Raw genomic sequence first — 23,603 nt, 5'->3', positions numbered from 1 at the left:
TTAAAATCTTAGTAACATTTTGAATTTGAAAAATGGCAACACTTTTCTAATGGCCGCCATTTGTGACCATACGTCAAAGTCAATGTCAGTTGTCGTGATTTTTTTTGCATTAACAACAGTTTTTTTAGTGTTTTGGGGTTAAGTGCGAAAAAAGATCTGGTAAGTGCATACACTGAATACTATCATAAACTAGACTTATATTTCCTGTGTTTTGCTTGAAAAGAATTGTGATAACGATATGATTTAGCCAAATTTTAAGGTTTTAGTAAGTGGGAAATTATTACCCATTGTTTGTTCCTGAACTTACGATTTAAAAAAAAATTGGTAGGTTTTATCAAGTGGGAAATTATTTCCCAGTGTTTGTTCTCCACCTAAATTTTAATTTGTTTCCATATATAAAAACCGGCCAAGTGCGAGTCGGACTCGCGTTCCAAGGGTTCCGTATATTACACAATTTTTAACAATCAGTGCCGGATTAAGATATTTTGATGCCCTAAGCATTTCTAGGTGCCCCCTCTCCCTAGGGTCATCAAGATTACATTGATTTTTTGGTAAATTGAGAGAAGTTCATTGCCGCATTACAGCTGAGAATGGAAATCAGTCACATCATTTTATCACGAAAATTGACAGTGCCGCAGCAGTAATGTTGCAACAGAGTACCTAATGCTGTTGCAGTCGCTACCCGAATGTCACCTTTATCATAGCGTAGAAAGTAATAGAAACGCGAGCGAAGCGAGCGCGGAAATTTTTCGATATAAAAACGCAATATGATAGACAGTTGTACATTTTTACTTTTAGTATGGAAATCAGTCACATCATTTTATCACGGAAGTTGACAGTACTGCAGCAGTAACGTTGCAACAGAGTAATGTTGCTGCAGTCGCCACCCGAATGTCACCTTTATCATATATCCTTATAAAGTAATTGAAAACGCGAGCGAAGCGAGCGCGAAAATTTTTCGATATAAAAACGCAATTTTAATTTTAGTCCCAACCAGGCGCGAATCCAGGATTTCATACAGAGAAGGGATGGGACAGTTTTCTATCAGCCTAGCTTCACATAGGGCTCGATATTTAAGGGTCTCAGCGAGGTTGTTTTCATGCATAAAATATGCAAGAAAGCAGAGAGCTTGGAATTGAATTGGCGAAGTGTGAGAAAGGCAGTAGGCCCAGCTGCGAAAGAGGAAAGCTTGGATTTGGATCCACGCCCAAGTGTAATTAAGGCAGAAGATCAACTTTGCCGTAAGGCAGAAGGCCTCGCATAAGACCTAACGCCGAACCGCAAAAGAGTGGGTTGAAATCGAATCTATGCATGTAATCACGACTCTTCTACTGCTACCGATTGTTTCCCAAAGAATTACGCGCCATTATTTTTGCAAATTAGCTTTTGGACAGCTAAAAAAATCGTGTGGTAAAAACGATGTGTCTGTCCCTAATTTTAAAATTTGTTCACCTTTTTCAACCTGGCATTTTGGTGCCCTCCCTGAACGTGGTGCCGTAAGCACGTGCTTGTTTTGCTTATTGGTTACAAAGTCTTTATTAATTCAACCATTAAAGTCGACGAGTACAAAAAACTTTAAGCTAGCTCTCAATTTAACATTTTTTTTAAACATTATTTTTAATTTGACCTTACAATTACTCGTAAGTAGGTAAGACCGTTAAATATTTAAAATGATTATCTTATCAAAAAATTATCACCAATTACTCTAAGAAAACTACTACTCTAAGTAATCCGGCACTGTTAACAATGTATTTTTTATGTGAAACGTGAGTGAAATCTCTTTAAAAAATCCGTAGGGGTCGGATTAAAAACTGTAATTAAGTCCGACTCACGCTTGACTGTACATTTCTAATAGGTTTTCCTGTCATCTATAGGTATAGACCTATTTTATGTATTTTTTTCAAAATTTTAGACCTAGTAGTTTTGGAGATAAGGGGTGGGGGGGAATGGTCATTTTTTGCCTATTTTCTTGAATAACTTCTAAACTGTTGATTCGAAAATTATAAAAAAAAAGTATTTGAAATCCTTACAATAAGCTCTTTCATTTGATATGTAACATGATATAGTTTGAAAAATTTTTTTTTTCATTTTTTCATTTACCCCCCAAAAGTGGCCCCCATGTTTAAAATTCATTTGTTTACGTTACATGTCCGTATTCGGGTCACAAACTTACATATGTGTACCAAATTTCAACTTGATTGGTCCAGTAGTTCCGGAGAAAATCGGCTGTGACAGACGGACAGACAGACAGACAGACAGACAGACAGACAGACAGACGCACGAGTGATCCTATAAGGGTTCCGTTTTTTCCTTTTGAGGTACGGAACCCTAAAAATATATGCCCGCTTGTCTGTTACACAAAAAAATCTGTGCCTTCTTTTTGTTTTCTTTTTCTTTTATTTATTTCTTTGATTTTTTATGGTAACGTTAAAAAATCATACTTGAATTCCAAGCAAAGCCGGGGGGAGCTACTAACTAATAAAAAGTTCGTAACCGTATCGGACAATGGGAAACTATTTCCCACTTCATTCAAAGTTTTGCTATTCCGTAATAGATAACGGGAAATTATTTCCCACCGCAAAACCCCCCTTTCCTCCCCACTAAAATTATTTAAATATATTTCTTCGTAATCTACGCACCCAAATTACCTAAAAACCATTCTTAGTTTTAAAAAATCTCATAAAAAGTGTTCCGTTTGATTAAGGGTTAAATAAAAGCTTGTAAAAATTTCAAAACTCATTAATAAGCTGGCTTTTGCTAAGGCATTAATTTTCTAAAATTTTCATCAAATGGCGTGCAAGCAATTGCATAATGACCGTTCGGACGCGGACCGACATCGGAACGAAATTTGCGACCGCCGCAGAGCAGTAATTTCAACCCCAGTGCCAGAGATATATCTGAATAGATCACAGAATCACACCTGCAGATGTTGTGTATAATTGTTTTCCATCGTATTTTCTCGGAAACGTTCGTATTTGTCATGCTGCTTCGGTCAACCTCAGTACTTTTTGTACCGACTACCGAGACTGACTGAAATAGCAAGAAACGTTCGTACGTTTCCGTGAAAATACGATGGAAAATGATTATGCACTACATCTGTATTGCGCTGCGTGTTAGTAAATTTGCTATGCTGTGATTTAGTCGTCTTATCTTTTCGTTGTAAATCGGAGAGTAGGTCTTAATCCAAACTTTATTCTCTGTGCCTTTTCTAAGCAAATCTAAAACATACAAATGCATAAATATAGGTTATCTTAAATCATGTTACCTATGTCAAATCTTTCCACGAAATAAAGACAATACATAGTAACAGTAACACCCAAAATTAATTTCGAAGTGATTACTGTTTGTTTGACCGTCAGTTTTTGCATCTGTCGATGTATATTTTTTTTTATACGTTTTAGGTATACTTTTAAAGAGCGTTAGCACTTTTTTTCATGTAAGTTTTGGATCGACTATTTTTGGCGACAATAGTATGGTAACTTGTTAGAATATAATTATGTTATACTACCTTCTACTAATACACTTAGTGACCTGAGATGACCTATTATGAAAAGGGCTTAAAACTTGTTTTGTTATTTTACATATCATAAAACAAGGGGTTTAAGAGTTACCCAGGTGACCGTATTCATGGCGATGAGTGAAAAGGAGTTGATTCACCTAAGTACTTATTTGCTGAGTTGCTGCTACAAATATTTTCTTAACTTAATACTGAAGTCTATTATATTATATGTCTGTGGTTGATCCAATTGCCAATGATTTAACTCTTCGAAAAGGCATTAAGTCTCTTTTTAGTACCGAAGTATAAAACCCATTTCCACTAACATATAAAATGAACACTAACTAGGAGTTTTTTAATTGCATGTGAAGTCGCGAAGGACATTCATTAGTAAAATATATATGTAGTTACGACTCTGGGGTCGATTCTGATCTAATAATTTCGATTTTGTTTTGATATGATCTTGACAATCGTCTTAATGATTGGTGCGCATCTCACGCACAAGAGTTTGCACGACGGATCCGGATCCAGATCCGGATAATTTCTTACATTTCGGATCCGGATCGCAAACCCTGCACAGCTTTTGTCAAAGGCGATCTTCAAGATGATATCAAAACAATATAAAAACGCTCCTTGTTGTTGCTATGTGAATAAATAATTATTAAAAATAAAATCCTTGACTTGACTTAAAGTACCTAATCAAAAACTAAAGCAGGTTTTAAAAATAACATTCTTTGTTATCAGTAACAAGAAACGCAAGTTTACGGTCTACTGAGTTAATTAAAACAATAGAAGAATGGGTTATATTGACATTTTTTATTCGCAGCTATAAAGATTAGGTACGTTAACTACATTATCTGTTATGCAACGGAGATTATGATATGAAAAGAGTAGTTTATTTATAGTACCAAAATTGTTAAAATAATGCTCTTGCAATGGTAAAAAAATAGTCCATTATTATAAAGCAAATAAATGACAAGCTGAATAGAATAGACTATAATAGATAAATAAATAAATCCCGGTCTTTTGATAGGCTTGCGTGGGGATATAGATCCAACACGTAGAGGCTCCTTAAAGAGCTTTAATGTCATGTAGAACGCTTGCTGGAACCCGTTCAAAGGCGCAACAATAGACACCCATGAACCGGTCTCAGCACGCATTGGGACTATAGTAGAAAAAGTGAACAGTATACCGGTCTATAGCTATGAATAATAGCTGAATTGGTATTTTAGAATTTGTGTGCTACAAAATATTATAGGACAATTTTACACGGATAAACCTAGTCCCACAGTAAGATCAATAAGGCTTGGGCTGTGGGTCCTATAAGTCCTATTAGACGACGATATAAGATAGATATAGATATTATATAATAATAGGGTATTTTCCTACTAGTCAAATTAGTTACTTTTTTAGAACTGTCAAAACGATTTGCTAATATGGAATTTATATGAAACATTACATCGTGACGTCACGGTCAACTTTATTAAATAGAACTTGTGTTTAAAAATAACTCCTATCTGTGTTTTTTGCTAATAATTATCTGGTGCTTTATTTCATGCATAGTGTAAAATAATTTATTTTAAATACAGTATAATACCCTATTATGTAGTTTATATAAACACATAGAAAACATATAACTCAGGAATGATAAACACAAATAAATGCCCTTACCAAGATTCGAACCCGGGGCCTCCTGCTTCCTAGGCAGGATCACTACAGGCTAGGAGGCCGTCAAATGTCAGCAATATGAGCGGCATTCGGCATTGTCTTTATTTTGATCCCATTTTGACATCTCTCTGATCTGAACGCATATCGATTGACACGTAACGATACCTAGAATTAATCAATTTGCATAAGGGCTGATTTAGACGGCGCGCGAACTCGCCTTGCAATTTTAGTTACATTACATCGCGGACTGTTGGTTATGTCCAATTCAACCGACCGATCAAAAACCGCAATGTAATGAAACTCGCATGCGAGTTCTCGCATCGTCTAAATAATGGGACTACGTTTGTAAGTATGGGAAGGCGGTTTATTGCTCGTCCACTTTCGTCTTAAATGCCGTTCCTTGTCGTTTTTACTATTATAACGTAATTATTTGCCTTTTAAATACTACGCTAAACAAAACAATGAGAACATTACTCGTATCTAAATAGAACGGATACTCTTTGAACAGACGGGATCTTGTGTTTACTTATATATTACCAGCTGATATACACATATCTTGGGAGCGCTGGTGGCCTAGCGGTACCTATCGTGCGACTTTCAATCCATTCTTGGTATTAGTTGTTAAGCGGATCCCTGGCTCCCATGAGCCGTGACAAAATGCCGGGATAACGCGAGAAAAGATGATGATATACATATATTATCTTACTTACCGCCGGTACTTATTTTGCTCAAAATATGGACCTCAAATGAGTACCTAAATAATAGGTAATTCGTTACTTCGGAAGCTTATTCCGATTGCCTACAACGAAACATAAAAACGAGATTTCTTTATCTGCATCTCTATCGCTCTTACATATTCAAGCGATAGAGTGGCAGACAACGAATTTTGGATTTTTGTGTTTCGCGGTAAGCCCTCTGGAACCCTCCAGCCTCCATCCACACAAGTCACCGCTCAACCAAAACATTCCCGGGAAAAACGTAATTTCACCAACAACAATTACTTCAAAAACATCGTAACCGCCACAAAAGCCCACGCCAATATGAGCTTTGTGATAGTAAAGCTGGTATTGTTTATTTACTGAGGTTTCTAGTTGAGGGTCGCACGCAATACCGTGTTAAATATTTCCACGCTAACACCGCTGATGGAGACGGTGTCTTGAAAAACAACTTTGTTGTTACCAGGTCATAAATATGTAGTCATTGCTTCACATTAATTCACTCAATGTGACAAACTAAACTAAGGTAAATTTAAATTAATAAATTACCTACATACTTCCACAATAAATAAAATTATACTGACAGCAGTTTAAAAAACTATTTATATCAAGGCGTATATATGTAAGTACTATATTCTTTATTATTTATTCAAATAAACAAGTATAAGTTTACAGCTACTTATGCCAAGACACTTAGGGCCCGATTCGGATTTTCAAATAGACATATATTAGACATCTTTTAGACATCACCAAGATACGATAACGATATGTTTAAGATCTAACCTGTCAAATTTGACATTTGCTGATTCTGGATATACTGTTGAACGATTTCCACAGGATATGACTTAGAGATCCAATTCACATCTAATAGATATCTTATTTTATCTAACGTAAAAGTGACTTTGGTTGCTCGAATTGCGCTGCAAAAGCGAACTAGTTGATATCTAAACTATAACGTATCTAGAATGGATCTAGTACGTGTCGTCTCTTGTGAATACCTTGAAGCTCGAATACGGCAATTATACTGTTAATACATACTATACATATACATAGTCAGTATCATAAACATGTATACACTTTTCGGGTATCTCTGGGATCTTAAATTAGACATACCTACCTACTTAACTATTTTATCTTTGATTCTCCCTACCGTTAGGATATTATATTATTCTTATATTTTTAAAATATTACCTACCTATTACCTATTTAAAATATTTTAAAGTGTAAAATAGCCTTTAATATTGAAGAATGTAAACATTGCTGTACAATCGCAGTTGACCCAGTACTCCGTATAATATTTTCGCTTCATGTGCTGCCAAAGATCAATCTACCGAACACTAGATAGAGCAAAACAAATATTTAAAATTACTGATGCTATCTAGGCAAACCGTACTTTCCAACAAATTATTTAGATACAGATTTACACGGATAGTTTGAAACCTGGAGTAAGATATATAACACCTTTTATTCCTTAGAGGGTAAGAAAGGGGTTTGAAAAATAGTAGGTACGGAATTATTAAAAGACTTTAACCCTTAAACAGGTTGTGTATCTATAGGTACCACATAGCAAATGATTTTTTTTGACGAACAGAATAAATACAACGACCACTAAATGTCATTGCCGTAAAGTCTATAAAGTGGGTGATTTCCGAACGAAAAAAATGGGAGGTGTCTAAACAAATTTCTTTCACATTTTAGTTGTCAAGTTCAAATAGACAACAAATAGCAGGTTTTGTTCGTTTTTCCCGCTATAAATATACGCTACACCGAAAAAAAAGTCCTGTAAGTATTTTTTGTTGTATTTTTTGGTAGATTATTAGATAATGTATGTAAGTCATAATTTACCTTAGTTACTGTTTTCTGATAAAATATTCGCTCTAAAAGTTTGTGGTTCGTATGAACCCTCTGCCCATTTGGGGCACGTTCTAGTGGTATCTAAGTGGCCACTGCCCTGCAAGGAGTTTACATGTCATTTAAGGGTAAGATTTATGACTATGAATGAACCCTCATAGTACAAAAGTAACATATTTTCCTTTGGTTTTTAAATTAAATATTTATTCAACGGTTAGTTTTACGAGCCACGACATCCGCGTGAGCCAAGCAAGTGCTGGCAGTTAAGGCCGAGCCACACCGGCTGCGTGTGCAGCACGCTGCGTGGCGTGCGCTGCGTGGCGTGCGCAGCACCCCTGTCACACCGGGTGACGCGCACGTCACGCAACGCACGCCACGCAGTGTGCTGCACACGCCACGCAGGCGCACGCTGCAGCTCAGTCATGCGTGCAGTAAAATAAAATACGCCTGCGACAGTACCTACATCATGTTATTATAACTCCCGTTGCAAATGGAAGCAGCTCAACTAATGCCGCCATTGCAATTAGAGGAAAAAAATGTCTCATAATTGAATCGAGATAATTGAGAGTACATAATATTATTCACCAACGCACAATAGTTCACAATACAACAACCTTGTTTTCCAATAGTACCGTTAATACCTAACATCGATTTGTTCCCACAGGCCAAATTAAATTTTTATAAGACGTATTTTTTGTAATCTTTGTGCTATGTTGTAAATATACATTCGTATTGACGAACGATTTTAATTAGTTTTTCTTTTATCACTGAATCCATATTAAAAACCAGCACGCGCACCGGCCGAGTTGTAAATAAATACAAGCGAGCTGCGCGTGTACACGCACAGCACCTATGCAGCACCGAGCTGTGCGTGTCCGAACCTGCTCGGTTCGCCCTCTCATAGGGAACGCAGTTAAACACAACGTCATCACTGCACGCAACGAAGCGACGTTGCCGCTCCGCTGCGTGGACGCGTGCACGCAGCACGCAGCCGGTTTGTCTCGTCGGAGCTGCGTTGCGTGCAAGTCACGCGTACGCGCACGTCACGCACACGTCACGCAAGCGGTGTGTCCTCTCGTATGAGTTTTCGTATTATACAACGCATCGGGACGCGTACGTGCACGTGCACGTCTACGCACACGCATCCGGTGTGGCTTGGCCTTTAGTATATTTTGTGACGCAAGTAAAAATGTGACATGCACATGACTTACCCTTAAAACTACTCTCTATAGCTAACAAGGCAGTGGCCATGTATGTACCATTTTTAACGGGCAGTGGGCATATAAAAACCACCGGGGTTTTTTTTATTGAATTAATGATAATAAAAATAAAACAAGAAATTACTTTTCTTTTAACGCTATTAGCTACCCGAATCAGTAATTAAAAGTAAAAAATGCGTCAGACCTTTTTAAGGGTTAAATGACATCTACGCTAACGAGAGATACGAGATTGTCTCATAATATTTATTTTATTTTTAGCTGACTATAAAATATCGTCAAAAAATTCATGAGAATCGGCTAAGACATTCGAGGAGAACAGCCCGGCGCCATACGAAAGTATTTTTGCCCAAGCTAAAACGGATTCGGGTAACTCCAAACAAATTGACTACTATGTTTAGCGAGCTGCAAAATGGCATGGACACATTATGAATGAATCATTCATGAAGTGGTTATGCATTATTGTAGCTGGGTAGTTGTGTACTTACACAGTACATTGTGTATTAAGGGCGGTAAACAAGAATTTACAAAAGAGTGTGAATTAAAGCCCGAAGCTGAAGGCGAGGGCTTCATTACCACGAGTTCGTAAATTCTAAGTAGTTATTCTAAGTACCACTTGTAAGAAAAGAAAGGAAATAAATAGAACTTGTTTCTAATTTCGTACTTACATTACAGCACTAGGTCAAAATATAGGATTTGCGGACCGCATCGCCTAGCAAGTGTAATGAAAAAATACATTACAGCCTGCATCGCCTACGTGTAACAAGCCCTTTTTAAGCAAGTGTGATGAACAATTTTATTCATGCACGATCTATAGGAAGTGATCCTCTCCACGCTCCCTTCCGCGCGAAGTAATCTTTACGAGTGAGGGAGCATCCTAAGTAACCTTTGTTCTGACACCGCGTGTTTGTGAACGTGAGAGCAATATTAATATTTCATTCACGTTATATTATTTTAAGGGCCGGCTCTATGCTAATAGTAGAACAGTCATTTTAGGGTTAGGTTTTTTTACCGACTGCGCGTAGCCAAAAAAGAAAAAAATATTAAATAACATTTTTTTTATTAGCCCGTTATAGTGTCCCACTGCTGGGCAAATGCCTCTCCCTTTGATTTCCACAACTCCCGTTGTAGTAATTTTTCCGACCAGTTCCTGATGAAGGCCTAGCTCTAGGTCTTCCCGCCATCTCCGTCTGGGCCTGCCACGTCCACGCTTCTTTTGCGGCATCCACTTGGTGGCTATATTAGCCCACCTGTCCGGATGCATTCGGCAGACGTGACCCGCCCAGTCCCACTTCAGCCTGGCGGTATTCTCCCCCACGTCAGCTATGCATGTTTTGGGGCGCAATGTACTTAGTGTTTCGGATGCGATCCGTCCTTCTGACACGTGCTGCGCTCCATTGCTCGCATTTTTAACAATATTAAGCACTTGACTGCACGTGCACTTGAGGCACGGCCTTGGTCACTTTTTCTTAGTATATGACATTTATTTCAGTTTAATACTAAGCGAATTAAAAATGTTCTTGATTTAGAGTGACGTTCGCCGCTGCATTATTACCGCGATTATACCGTTCAATCCGTTAATCGTTTTATCAAGGAAATTGACAAATAGAGCCCCTCACAAGGCGAAAGTAGTATTAGGAGACCTACTTAACTGGTGAAGACCAATAAAACTATTTGATATTACATTTAGTTACAACACAGATAAATATTTTTATGACAACGAAAAATTATTAAATACATGTCAGGCGTCAGCTTAAACTCTTCGAACCATAGACATGTAGCCAAAATGGTCGGACCACCACCACCACCTGTCCAATTTTTTTGTCTAATATCAGTGCGTCTCACTCTCTCATTAAAGCAAAATGTGAGACGCAATACACATTGGACAATGGATAGGTGGAATACCACCCTTAGCAAAAGCAATATTCCCTCAGCAGGCAATTGGCATGTCATCATCATCATCATTCTCAAGAGCCTAGTCGGTAGAGTAATCGCCATTCCGTTCTTCTCTCTGCCACTGTTTTGAGATCCTGATACATCACTACGTTGTTTTCTTTGGCCTGGCCAATATACGCACGTCTCGGTCTTCCTCTGCCTCTCTGTTTTCAAACATTAATTGTCATGTGCTTTAGTAAAAATAAACTTTTTGTTCTCCAGGTCCTAAGCCCCCAAAATGGAGCCGAAAGCGCCCGGAATGAAGTACCTGCCACTACTGGTGTTCCAGCTTGTACTGGCGGCACTTTTCTTCGTCTTCGTCAAGTATGACGGCGATAACCATCACCAACTTCGAGGTAAGTTTGTTTATTTATATAAAACTGGCCAAGTGCGAGTCGGGCCATGCTCAGTGTAGGGTTTCGTATTACTTTACCATTCTGTCAAAATAGGCGAAACGGGGGCTATTGGTAAGTATCATAACTGTATGTTGTGTGCATTACAAGCATATAAGGGAGTACCTTTGCAGCGCTTTTTTACTTACCGTAAAATGGGGGAGTAGGGATTACGAGAGCAGTTGGGTTATGAATGGGATGAGGAGGGATGACAGAGGGGTGAGTTGGTTTTTACAGGCTACTGTTACGTAAAAATTATATATTCTAATAACAAATCAAGCTATTACAATGTTCATAATCCCAAAGTGACTTTCCCACAATTTTCAAAACTCACCTTAGTAGGAAATCCCTCCTCGCCCCTACTACGGGGTGAGCTGGGATTTTCTACAATTTCGTATTTATCTTTAAAGTTATGAAATGGAACTACACAAAAACATAAAAAAAAACTAAAATTCAAACTACCGGAACATTTATTATGTATAAAAATCAGTTTGCTATATGTAAAAATAAAGTTTTATCGAGGTTTGAATGTCAGTTTTGCCCCTACTCGCCCTATTTTGCGGTACGTCTTTTTGCTAAGAAAAGAAGATTTTTGCAATAACTCAAAAACGACTGGACTCCTAATATTGCCAGCTAGCATGCGCAAATTCAGGACAAAATGACAAAAGTATACAAATATTTTCTAACATGTTTCCGATGTTTAAATAAATAGAGGGCAAAATCGTACATAATTGGTAACAACAAGCGTTGATTAGCAACCTTACATAACCAATTAATCCCAAGATCCCAATTACGTCACAGTTATTTTAAACTCAACGGCCATTATAATGAAACTGAAGTGCACCCGACGTGTAAAACAATTAATTTGTTCGGAATTTTTCGCTGAGCACTGCCGTCTCCGAACGGAGGCACTGGGCCTTATGAATTGTGGATGTGGGCATACGTGGTGCAGATGAGTTATCTGCTAGATGGAGCGTACAAAATGACCGTTCGCCATTATAGGAAAAGACTCTTGTTTATTGAAGCGCTGGTGGCCTAGCGGTAAGAGCGTGCGAGTTGATTTGATATTTACCAGTCGCTTTTCGGTGAAGGAAAACATCGTGAGGAAACCGGACTAATACCAATAAGGCCTAGTTTCCCCTCTGGGTTGGAAGGTCAGTTGGCAGTCGCTTTCGTAAAAACTAGTGCCTACATCAATTCTTGGGATTAGTTGTCAAGCGGACCCCAGGCTCCCATGAGCCGTGGCAAAATGCCGGGATAATGCGAGGAAGAAGACTCTTGTTTATTGACCGAAGCGTTAGCGAAGGTCTCCGTTTGAGCTGGGGCAAAAATGCTTTCGTATGTTCGCCTCTACAGGTCGCAATTCTCAACCGATTCTACTGACATTTTGTGAGCGGTCCGACATTTTTTTGGTCGTTGAATTTTTTTGAAAATATTCTAGTAGTAATTGATAAAAAGAACTTAATTATTTTTATCAATTACCATGGCACTTACATTTATATGTACACGTACTTACACGTACGTTTTCACTTCGTGACAAACGACATTTACGTTTTCTTCCACTTCAGACGGCTTAGAATACAAAGTCTATTTCAGGGAGTCTATGCAAGGACGTCATGAAATGAGTGCGAATTATCTTTACAATTAATAGCGAGGATTAATTGAATGCAGGCCATTAATTGACGCTAACTGGAGCGAACGAAATGTCGAGAAACGCGATATGGCTATTATTTGAACTAGCCATTGTAGGTACGCGACTAACTGTCCGATTCGAACTTGTAAGTTACGTCAAATATTACGTCTATATACGATATGGATTAGATATGTCAGTGTGTTTGTTTGAAGAAACGTCACTTTTGACACTATCTCTAGACGTAATATTTGACGTAAGTATTTTAAAGTTCGAATCGGGCCGTAAGAACGCGTACAGGGTGAAATCGGGGTCGTGTAGCAAGAAAGAAAAATAAGACTTGCCACTTAATTAGGAATACAACACTGTAGATTAGAGTGCATTAATTTGTATCTTTTTCGTACATACAAAAATTAAATACAAAATAATTTCTTATTTAGAGTCATGGTCACCATGTACAGACTTGATAAGACAAACATCTAGTAAAGAAAGTAGTGGTAACTTACGATAATTAATTGATAACACTTATCTTCGGTTTTACAAACAGTGTAAAAGCAATTAAAAAGTTTAAAAAATAATTTAAAGACTTTATTAAAATAATATTACAATCACTGGGACGGAGACTCCACAAGCTTTTAACAAATACGACCAAAACTTAAACATACCTAATTCAGGAGCTGCTCAAAGTGTGATCCGTTTTGCTGTCGACACAATTCAGCTCGTCGTAGGTTATCTTTTAATCTGCCGAGAGCAAAGTGATTCATTTTCACACTTTCAAATGCTCCAATAACTCGCTGATGAAGCTATCGGACTATCGAAGGATAGTGTCCAGAGAAAAAAATTCAAGGGCGTCAGGTCGGGACTACGAGCGGCCAATCCAACGTCCCGGGAACTGTTCATCGAGGTAATTGCGTACTCGATGTTCAAAATGAGCCGAAGCACCATCGTTTTGATAGTGTAAGTTATGCAAGTAATGTTCCGGCACTTCTCGCAGTAAATAAATAAATAAATCCCGAGCAGTGGTAGCACGACGTGCTTGGTAATATAACTTTACCATGTCAGACCGCTCAACATTTGAAAACGCATATGCCGCGGGCATTTTTCTGCTTAATTTTCTTTAGAATTGCCAGAATTAATGAACTCAATGTACAATCCTTGAATGATTTTATTTATTTTAAAGTTTTGACTTTGTCATAACAGTGACGGTTGACATTTCTTACTCGTCTAATCAGTTGTTTATTAAGTAGGTTTTAACATTAATTGTAAGGTAACCATAATTTGTGTGTGTGTTTCAACTGGGATACTTAAATTGCTGATTAATTAATGGATAGCTGCAATTAGTTAAAAATTAACTTTGTACCTAACATCGCATTAATTTACCGAGTTAAGTACAATAGGTTTGAATCACGACCCCGATTTCGCCCTGTATTTTTTCACCACACCATCAGCTCGTAACCTTAACATTTTAATATTTTAGTAGGATTCTTCCCTTGCCAATATAGTCTAGTTTCAGTGTGATTTTCTTCATGAATAAACGTGTAAAAATACAGTACTAATCCTAAAATTTTGCGTTAAATTTGCCTTTAGGTCAATAATTATATGGCGGTTCTTCTTCCTCGCGTTATCCCGGCATTTTGCCACGCCTCATGGGCGCCTGGGGTCCGCTTGACAACTAATCGCAAGAATTGACATAGGCACAGGTTTTTACGAAAGCGACTGCCATGATGCCATCTGACCTTCCAACCCAGAGGGGAAACTAGGCCGTATTGGGATTAGTCCGTTTTCCTCACGATGTTTTCCTTCACCGAAAAGCAACTGGTAGGTAAAATATCAAATGATATTTCGTACATATTTAAGTTCCGAAAAACTCATTGGTATGAGCCGGGGTTTAAACCCGCGACCTTCGGATTGAAAGTCGCACGCTCTTACCGCTAGGCTACCAGCGCTAACTTATTTGTATGGCCTATTTTGGGGCGCATGTTTTGACTAATTTCCTATACAATTGCGTTTGCCAGCGGAAGGTTGAATAAACAGCACATTAATGAGGAATAGATTAACTGGATTGAACTGAAACTCAATTTGGGGTTTGTTGATTTAAGCATCGATCGTATTTAAATTATAGTTTCCTGAAAATGGGCATATAGTATATATTATTTGCAAATTAATTTATGTCGTAGTATAATAATTATAGGTACGTTCATTAGCCTGATTTTCTGTAAGTATTCATTTAAAATAATTAGTTAATCTAAAAATAATAACCAAATACCTAAACAAAGTGCTAATACATGGTCTCACCATTTTCAAATTGTGAGGTTCCTGTCCTCATAAAAAAAATGTATATGTCGCAGTCGGATCGTATAATCCGCCGTATTACATTACAGCTAGCCGTTTTCAAAAACAGGGCCGTTTTGAAATGCGGCGGTTTAACGATTAGCCGGATTGAATGCGGCTGAATGAGAATCCGCCGGAATGTATTCGGCGCCATACGTTCTTCAACACAGCTAGCCGTAATGTAATACAGCGAGTCATTAGCCGCCGCTTTGACAGTTTTTAGTTTCCATTTTTAACACCCGTGGCGCTGCCTGACAAACGCTGGGGTGTCCATCAAATCTGGAGTTCGTCGGACTGTTTCTTTTCAAAAAACATTTCTTTCGCAACTTAACTAGACGGAGCCCCGCTTCGCGGGGCCCCTATTTCTGAGCGGTTTGCCCTTCGGGCATCTGAAGCTACCTGACGAACCTAACCTACCTGCCTATTGATTTAGTGAGACGTCCATGAAAACATTACATTTTGGGGAAAAAAGCGTAGGTAGGTAAGTAGGTTAGGTTCGTTAGGTAGCTTCAGATGCCCGAAGGGCAAACCGCCCAGAAATAGGAGCCCCGCTTGCGGGGCTCCGTCTATTTAAGTTGTGAAGGAAATGGTTTAGAAAAGAAACACATGTAGTGCGGTGGGACCATGGTAAAAATAAATTAAATTGCAAACATTGTCAAACTCCGGTTGCGTAGGCGACCGAAAGAACTGGTCACTCTACAATCTAAAATAGTAGTACGATGCGGCTAAACGTAGGCCGCCTTATTGAAGAACGTATCGCAATAACAATCCGGCTAATCGTCGAACCGCCGCATTTCAAAACGCCCCTGTTTTTTAAAACGGCTAGCCGTAATGTAATACGGCGGATTATACGATCTGACTACGACATATATACGACATACTTTATTTAACCTTACTGTTTATTATTTAATGTTTTTCATAATAGAGAGCTTCATAATTTTTAATATTTATACACTAAAGTAGTGACTCCGCCATGGCCATTTTAAAAATTGTGGCCATTTAAAAAAAATCCAAAAACCGCGTTTTTTCGTGAAATAAATCATCTTTTATCTTTTTAGGTTTCCGTATTTTACTATGGCAGGAAAGGTATCCATTTTCATTTATATTTGCCGATCAAACACACTACGAGCCATTCATACAAACCTGTTCTGTTCAAAACAATAGCAGCAGTTTATAGGAAAACATCCGAATGCACGAAACGTGGCGCCTATTGTCACGGCCTAGTTTACCCATCGGGATTTAGGGTTCCGTACCCAAAGGGTAAAAATGGGACCCTATTACTAAGACTCCGCTGTCCGTCTGTCTGTCTGTCTGTCACCAGGTTGTATCTCATGAACCGTGATAGCTAGGCAGTTGAAATTTTCACAGATGATGTATTTCTGTTGCCGCTATAACAACAAACACTAAAAACAGAATAAAATTAATATTTAAGTGTGGCTCCCATACAACAAACGTGATTTTTTTGCCGTTTTTTACGTAATGGTACGGAACCCTCGTGCGCGAGTCCGACTCGCACTTAGCCGGTTTGTTCTTTATTGCTGCGTGCATTGGGCCTAACTGGGTATAGACTAAAAAAACGGAAACGGAAAACGATATGAACGGTGGAGACAACGGATAAAAATGCTCGGGGCAAGAGAAACAGGCTGACGCTTTCCTACAAGTGTTTATCTTGCCTCGTCGTGTCTTATATTACATCGGTTTATCCATAATCAGGCGGTTATTCTGTATTTATTGCAAGCCGTATTGGACCCAAGTGATGGTCAAAGGAGAAACACGAAAATTAAACCGAGCTCAGAATGGACGCATGGATGAAAACATGTATAAGTAAGTACTCATTAAGAAATTTCGACAGTTTAATAGTATGCAGGTAGGCAGGTACTTAGTCACTTTATTTTAGCTTTTTTTAGTTAGCCTTAACAGTTTAATTACACTCCAAATCACTTCAATATAGAATAGGTACTCTAGAATCTAAATAGATAGGTGCATGATGGTAACTTCAAAGAGAGTGTTAAGCACTAGGATTAGGTGATTTGCAAAAAATAGCTTACAACTTTCAAATCAGCTTAAAATCATAAGACACCGTCAAAAAATACTCATGTTAATAAAAAAATTATGATATTCAAAGTTTCAACAACCTTGCGTAGTGTGGTCTATGGGTTGAATAGGGATGCCACTTTTCAAGTTTATACCTACAACAATAGGTACTTAAGTGATTTGACGAACACATAAAAGATAATTAAAAGTTATATTTTCGAAATAGAAGATATTTCAAATAAGGAGTTTTATTTCCAGTATGGAGGAGTTAGAGGAATCAAAATGTGTGCACATGTTGCGAGGTCTTTAGCGGGGCAAACTAGTAGTCAACCGCATTTATTGAACAATGAGACTGTTTCCATACAGACACAGTACACACAACTTTCTCACGCCTATTCAGTACGGCCTAATTAATCCAGTAAAATGCCACGCTTCTCATTCCAAAAGTTCATTAAACTAATTTCACCCGGCCGAGTTAATTAAAGTGGAGCCCACTCTATTTGACATGCGCCAGTTGTGTAGCTATATTTAAGAAATGGGCAGATAATATTATTCTTATCATATTAGTATCTTATAAATATCATCATCACCAAACGTGCCAAAAATGCTAGCGGCATTGCCGCGTTGCACAGCCAGCGATATTTGCTCTACCAGGAAAAAGCCGGAACGGGGATCGCTGCCCCTATCCCTCAAACGCCGTCCCAGAGTTTCTATATTCTATATTAGTATCTTGGTTTGTGATTCCCTAAATATATAATTACCGTTACGGTGGAATGGTTTCTTGAGTAGCAACCGCGAGGTACGCAGCATAAGGAAGCCCTCAACAAGGTGGGTTGACGAACTCGGATCGCCCTCAAAATTCAGGGATCTGTTGGATGAGCGCAATACTATATTTTTCTGTTTTATGAGCGCTACGCGCGACCGGCCATTGCGAAGATTCTTGGGATAGGTAGACATAGACCTACTTACTTAGGTATATCCGGCATAATGTACTTTCAGCAAAGTCTAAAGCAAAGAATGTACCCACAGAATATTACATTATTCTGGTAATTTTTATAATATTTTTGTGAAAAATACTCTCAAGGAAACATCTAAATGAATTTTTCTTTCTAAAATCTAAAATAACAAATTGTCATAATCATCAAGCCGATAACTTAAATATTGGTCGATAGCTCGATTCACGCAAAATTAGGCTGTTTCCATCGGATACTTTACAAGGATAAAAGACCAGTCATAATTTAATCAAAACTCCAACAAAATAAACTTCGGCCAAACCCCGATGAATACCTGAAGGTTGTTAACAAGGTTAATTAAAATGGAGTTATCTTCAAAGAGGGGAAAGTGGTTTTTCGTAATATCCTGGTGTAGGTATTAATATCGGCTTATCGCGTTACATTATAAAGCATATGTCACTTTTTGCCACTGCGTAGTAGTAAGAGACGTAGGTATGCTTCATGTCATGCTCATCCGCAATGCACGATAAACGGAACATATAAGTTTTATACCTTGTAGAAGACCGCAGTCTTTAAATAATAATAAAATTTGTTTTCATCAAAGTCGAAATGTTAACCGTCTTGGTAAAGTCTAAACTTATAATATGCCAACCAGCGATACAGTTTCACCAAGTGTTCGCAGAACTGAATTGATAGAGTCGGTAACACGGAACTGCGCTCTAAAACTCAAAATACAACACAGTTTCGCTCCAAAATTTAAACAAATGTCAAGTCAAAACCCCTAAAGTGGATTTAAGCTTGACATAAGTCATCACTGATGACGCTGATGTGATCATCAGCCCGACACCTGTAGGGCTACCGCCAATACCGAAAATCGTCAATTGCGGGCATTTTTCTCTGTCACTCTAATTACGCCTTCATTGGAGTAAAAGAGTAAGATCCCCGCAATTTGCGAATTTCGGTTTTCGCGGTAGCCCCTCTGTTCGCCACGGGCACATTACACCTGCCAGGCCTGTGGTCGTGTTTGCCGCTCCCGTATTGGCTTACACAGCCACGACAAACGTTGTCTCCCTACCTGACACTGCTTGTATAGTCTGTAATTAAATAGACTCGAAGGCCGATGATGAAGTCATCACTAGAGTCGAAGGCCGATGATGAAGTCATCACTAGAGTCGAAGGCCGATGATGAAGTCATCACTAGAGTCGAAGGCCGATGATGAAGTCATCACTACACCTTATAAAACGAAAGTCCCCCGCCGCGTTTATGTATTTGTTCGGCTTGTTCGCGTTAAACTCAAAAATCACTGAACGGATTTTAATGCGGTGTTCACCTATCGATAGAATGATTCTTGAGGAATGTTTAGGTGTAAAATATTTTCACCCTTGCGAAGCCGGGGCGGGGTCGCTAGTATCTTCTATGTAGAGGAATCGTAATATATAATCAAGGAAACACCAAAATTAACTAAATAAATACATACATGTATCTGGATTTCAACGTATTTTTGATTCACAGCCTCCATAAAACGTAACATTCGCATAGCACTCATAATATTTGTAACTACTCTTGATGTTCTACATTGAACTTTATTGCTTAGGTAATAAGGACGACGGCTGCGTAACTAGAGCTACCAAAACTAAGCGGGTAAGATAGATGGCGCACCTGTTCGGTACAGCTGTAACACGGGACTTATTTTATGACTTCATCTAGTTTTGTTCGTTTGAAACATATGCATATGTTGAGATCGCAAGGAAAATATCGTGCACTGTTTAAATATTTTTGTTTAAAAAGTTTTGCAGTTGATATCTAAATGTCACCTTAAACGCCACTTGCACCCTTAGAGCATTTAATAACTGGAGTCGCCTTTAACAGCTTACTCCTCTGCCGAAAAACTTGTACAATTGTGCAAACTTTTGTATGAACTGACATAGCTATTTCTACGTTACGTACAAATAATGTAGAAATAGCAATACATTTGACGTCCCCTCCCCCGCAAAAATCGGCAGACTGTTTCGTAAAGAAAATGACAGCGATGACATCTCCAGTTACTAAATGCTCTAAGCTTACACCATACCACTAACCCGGGGTTAACCGGTTAAACCTAGAGCTACCATGGTTATCAGTACAAATTGACACTGGGTTAACGATTTAACCGGTTAGTGGAATGGTGCAAGTGGGCCTTAGCTTTTGAAAAATGGGTCACAGCTACGATTTAAATTTATATTCAATATAAATTTAAAATGTGCTGTTCTGGTGTAGACAAGCAGCTGACACTGCCCCAGGATATCGCAGATACTAAAACAGATACGCCACTAGGATAATTTATTCTCTGTAAGTGGTACATCCTGTCGGTTCCCCAACTTAAGTATCGAAGTTGCCATACTTATTGTATAGAAAAGTGGATGACGGGTGTGTTGTGTGTGATGATGACTTGTGTGTGTGTGTGTGTGGTGTGTGTGTGAATGTACTAAGACAAATTTATTTGGCTTGTGGGTGATTATTCAAAACAGAAAATTTGCAAGTATGTACTTATATCTTATACCTTATCTTAGCTTTGATCATATTATAGAATAATTGCACAAGGTGCAGCAGAATGAGATAGCAATACCTATATTTATCAATTTAAATTTATTTGTGTGTCGTTTGCGTACTACGTGTCGCCATCAACTTTAGATTAAGCCAGGTCCCCACAGAAAACCAGCGCCACGGTTTGCCGCGGCATTATGCTGAGTGGGGATCCTATTTTAGCGTCCAAATGTTTTTTTATGTCTGCATGCCTTCCTTTTTTCATGTACTATGTTGTGGGGTTAAAATATTTCTTCTTCTTCTTCTTCTTCAATATCGCTTGCTCCCTCCAATCAGTCCTACTTAGGCCCAATGTCTGTTTCTGGCATCAATCTTATCAAACGTAGTGCCGATGAGTACAACCAATTATGTATTTGGAAACGTACTTTATTCGATAGTGGCTTATCTGCAATAGTCTTATATTATCTGCGGCATGGTTCTTGGGGCAATATTCCTGAGTATGGCACATCATTACCTAGGTCCGTACTAAAGTGATATTATATTTTGAATTTAAAATGTACATGAAAGATGTCCAGTGTTTTAACTGTCTATAATAACTAGTAGTTCGCCCCGAACTGAGAACTCGCGGTTAACCAAAAATTATATAGCGATTGACTTTGTTGCACCTACTTAGGTACTCGTATAGTGCGACATAAAATAATAGAAAATAAATGAGGGCGCCACTTTCTACGTAACTGTCACAATTTGACGTAAAATGCTTACACATGGCAACAATTTAGTATGGACATTTTTGAGTTCCATTTTATTTAATTTCTACTATTTTATGTCGCTCTATAGGCGGCAATGGATCAAAGATCGTGTGGATTTATTGCAAGGTCTGTGGAGCCCTTAACTGATAGATTTAAGCAAAGAGTAGTATGTATAATATAGATGGCCAAGCCGATCTTGTCAGTAGAAAAAGGCGCGAAACGCAAATTTTCTATGAGACCATATCCCTTCGCGCCTACAGATTTGCTTTTTTGCATCAATTTTGAAGCGCCATTTGCAAGTTTAGCGTTAAGTAATATAGATGGCGCTATTTTTTCGAATAAAGGGCTTCGTATAAGGCTGTCCCTCCCCTGGATTTAAGTCACCACCATAGAAATTAAAATAAAGTGTAGGTATCTGTGCTAAGCCGAAATATTTCCTGTCAAATGTCAAATACATATATTATGTTTATTCTATTTTATTTTTATCTTGCTAATTATTTCAAAATAGTAAATTTAAGAACGATATTATAAAAGTGTAAGTCGAGCACTTTCATTTGATACTAAACTCGACTATGTTTCTTGCAAAAAAATGACCAGAATAGCAAGACCTCCCACAAACAGCTTTTTGGCCTTCTAAGCTCTTCTAGCTCAATAACCCCTCGATCGGGCCTGCTCATAATTGAATGACTTAAATATAATGCCCTCGACTACACGTTTACCCAATTTCATTTAAATTAGAACAAATTTACTTAAGTTATTGAGTATCAAACTATCTTCTGACAGTTCAGCTTAAAAACATCGAAATGCCGGGACGTGCCGCTAGCCAGCCGCGTGTTCAAAGTCGAATGTAAGAACTTCGCTTCGCTTCGCTTCGCTTCGCTTCGCTCGCTCGTTCGATAATGTAATGTGAATAACAATTATAAGCATGATACACAAAATAATAATAGGTAGTAGTTTATTTTATCAACTATGACAGTTGTTTTCTTAAAACCTAGTTAAGTAATCACGCCAATTTTTGGGGTTAGATTTCCGAGCGGAGTCTAGGTTCCCTTAGCAAGTCGTGGCAAAAAGCGGAACAAACGCCAAGAAGACTAATTATAGGGTATTTGAATGACTAGTCAAATCATGCAGTTTCTTTTTTCGAAATTGTTAAAACGATTAGCCACTAAAAATCTGAAAAACAGAACAAGTGCCGTCACTGTCAAGTTTGGTTTTTGTTTATTTAATTTAGTTTTAATAAATAAATATACAGTTACCTATTCTATACCTGGGTATCTATATATAATTCTGTCCGATTTATTAAATAGAAATTGTATCAAAAAATTACTGCGGTCTACGTTTTTCTAATAATTTCCTGGTGCATTTTCGTGCACGGTGTGAAATAATTTATTTCAAATATATTCAACATCTTTAACAATAAAGTGAGAGAAAGCAGTTAATTGTTTACAAAGTCGACATTTTGTTGACGTTCTCAACAACCAACAGTCAACACGGATCGGGTGAACCGACAACAGGTGGTTACCGAGAAACACAACAACACAACTATTTGAAGTGAAAACTTTTCATTAGGAGTGTAGTTTTTAATATCCAGCAGCGCTATCTACAGTGTTGGTTTAAATATGGAACTGGTGTTCCAAATATGTTTTTATATGAATCGCTGTCACGTCGTTCTGTCACACAATAATTAGTCTTCGGTTAACATGCACGTATTTTATTAATTATAAGGAGCATAGCAGCTTGTGAAACTCATTCTAGGGTCATTCTCTAAGAATGTCTGCGGTTGCATCTAATTGCCACGAATCTTTTTATACATTTTGTATGGGTCGCGGCAATTAGACAGCTGACATATTTTTTGAGAAAGACCGTCTAATGTGAAAATGTCGTCCTTCAACGATCATAACTCTGCGGTACAGAGCATTATAGTCCGTGTCATCATCGGTAAATAGTAACTACACTCAGTACCTAGTACTTAGGAGTGGCCCTTTATTTTTCAAACAAGGAATTGTGTTCACATATCACAGTTTAGTTACCTAGTTTGTTTATTTGTTTCTTTCTTTGTTTTTAACAGTAAAGTTACCTAGTTACTAATATAAGTACTTGTGAACCT

General features: G+C 38.1%; 1 protein-coding gene across 1 annotated transcript in view; it reads left to right on the top strand.

Annotated features, from left to right (window-relative positions):
* LOC134796740 (ammonium transporter Rh type B-B-like) overlaps positions 1 to 23,603 on the top strand; it is an 86,171-nt gene that overhangs the window by 4,960 nt on the left and 57,608 nt on the right. Inside the window, exon 2 of the mRNA XM_063768937.1 lies at positions 11,106 to 11,239. Within this exon, the coding sequence (XP_063625007.1) occupies positions 11,122 to 11,239 (118 nt within the window). The 5' untranslated portion in view covers positions 11,106 to 11,121. The remainder of the gene's footprint in view (positions 1 to 11,105; positions 11,240 to 23,603) is intronic.

The sequence above is a fragment of the Cydia splendana genome, chromosome 14 (assembly GCF_910591565.1).
Source record: "Cydia splendana chromosome 14, ilCydSple1.2, whole genome shotgun sequence".
NCBI lineage: Eukaryota > Metazoa > Arthropoda > Insecta > Lepidoptera > Tortricidae > Cydia > Cydia splendana.
Note: the sequence above shows the minus strand (reverse complement) of the source record. Positions and strands in the feature narration are given on the sequence as shown.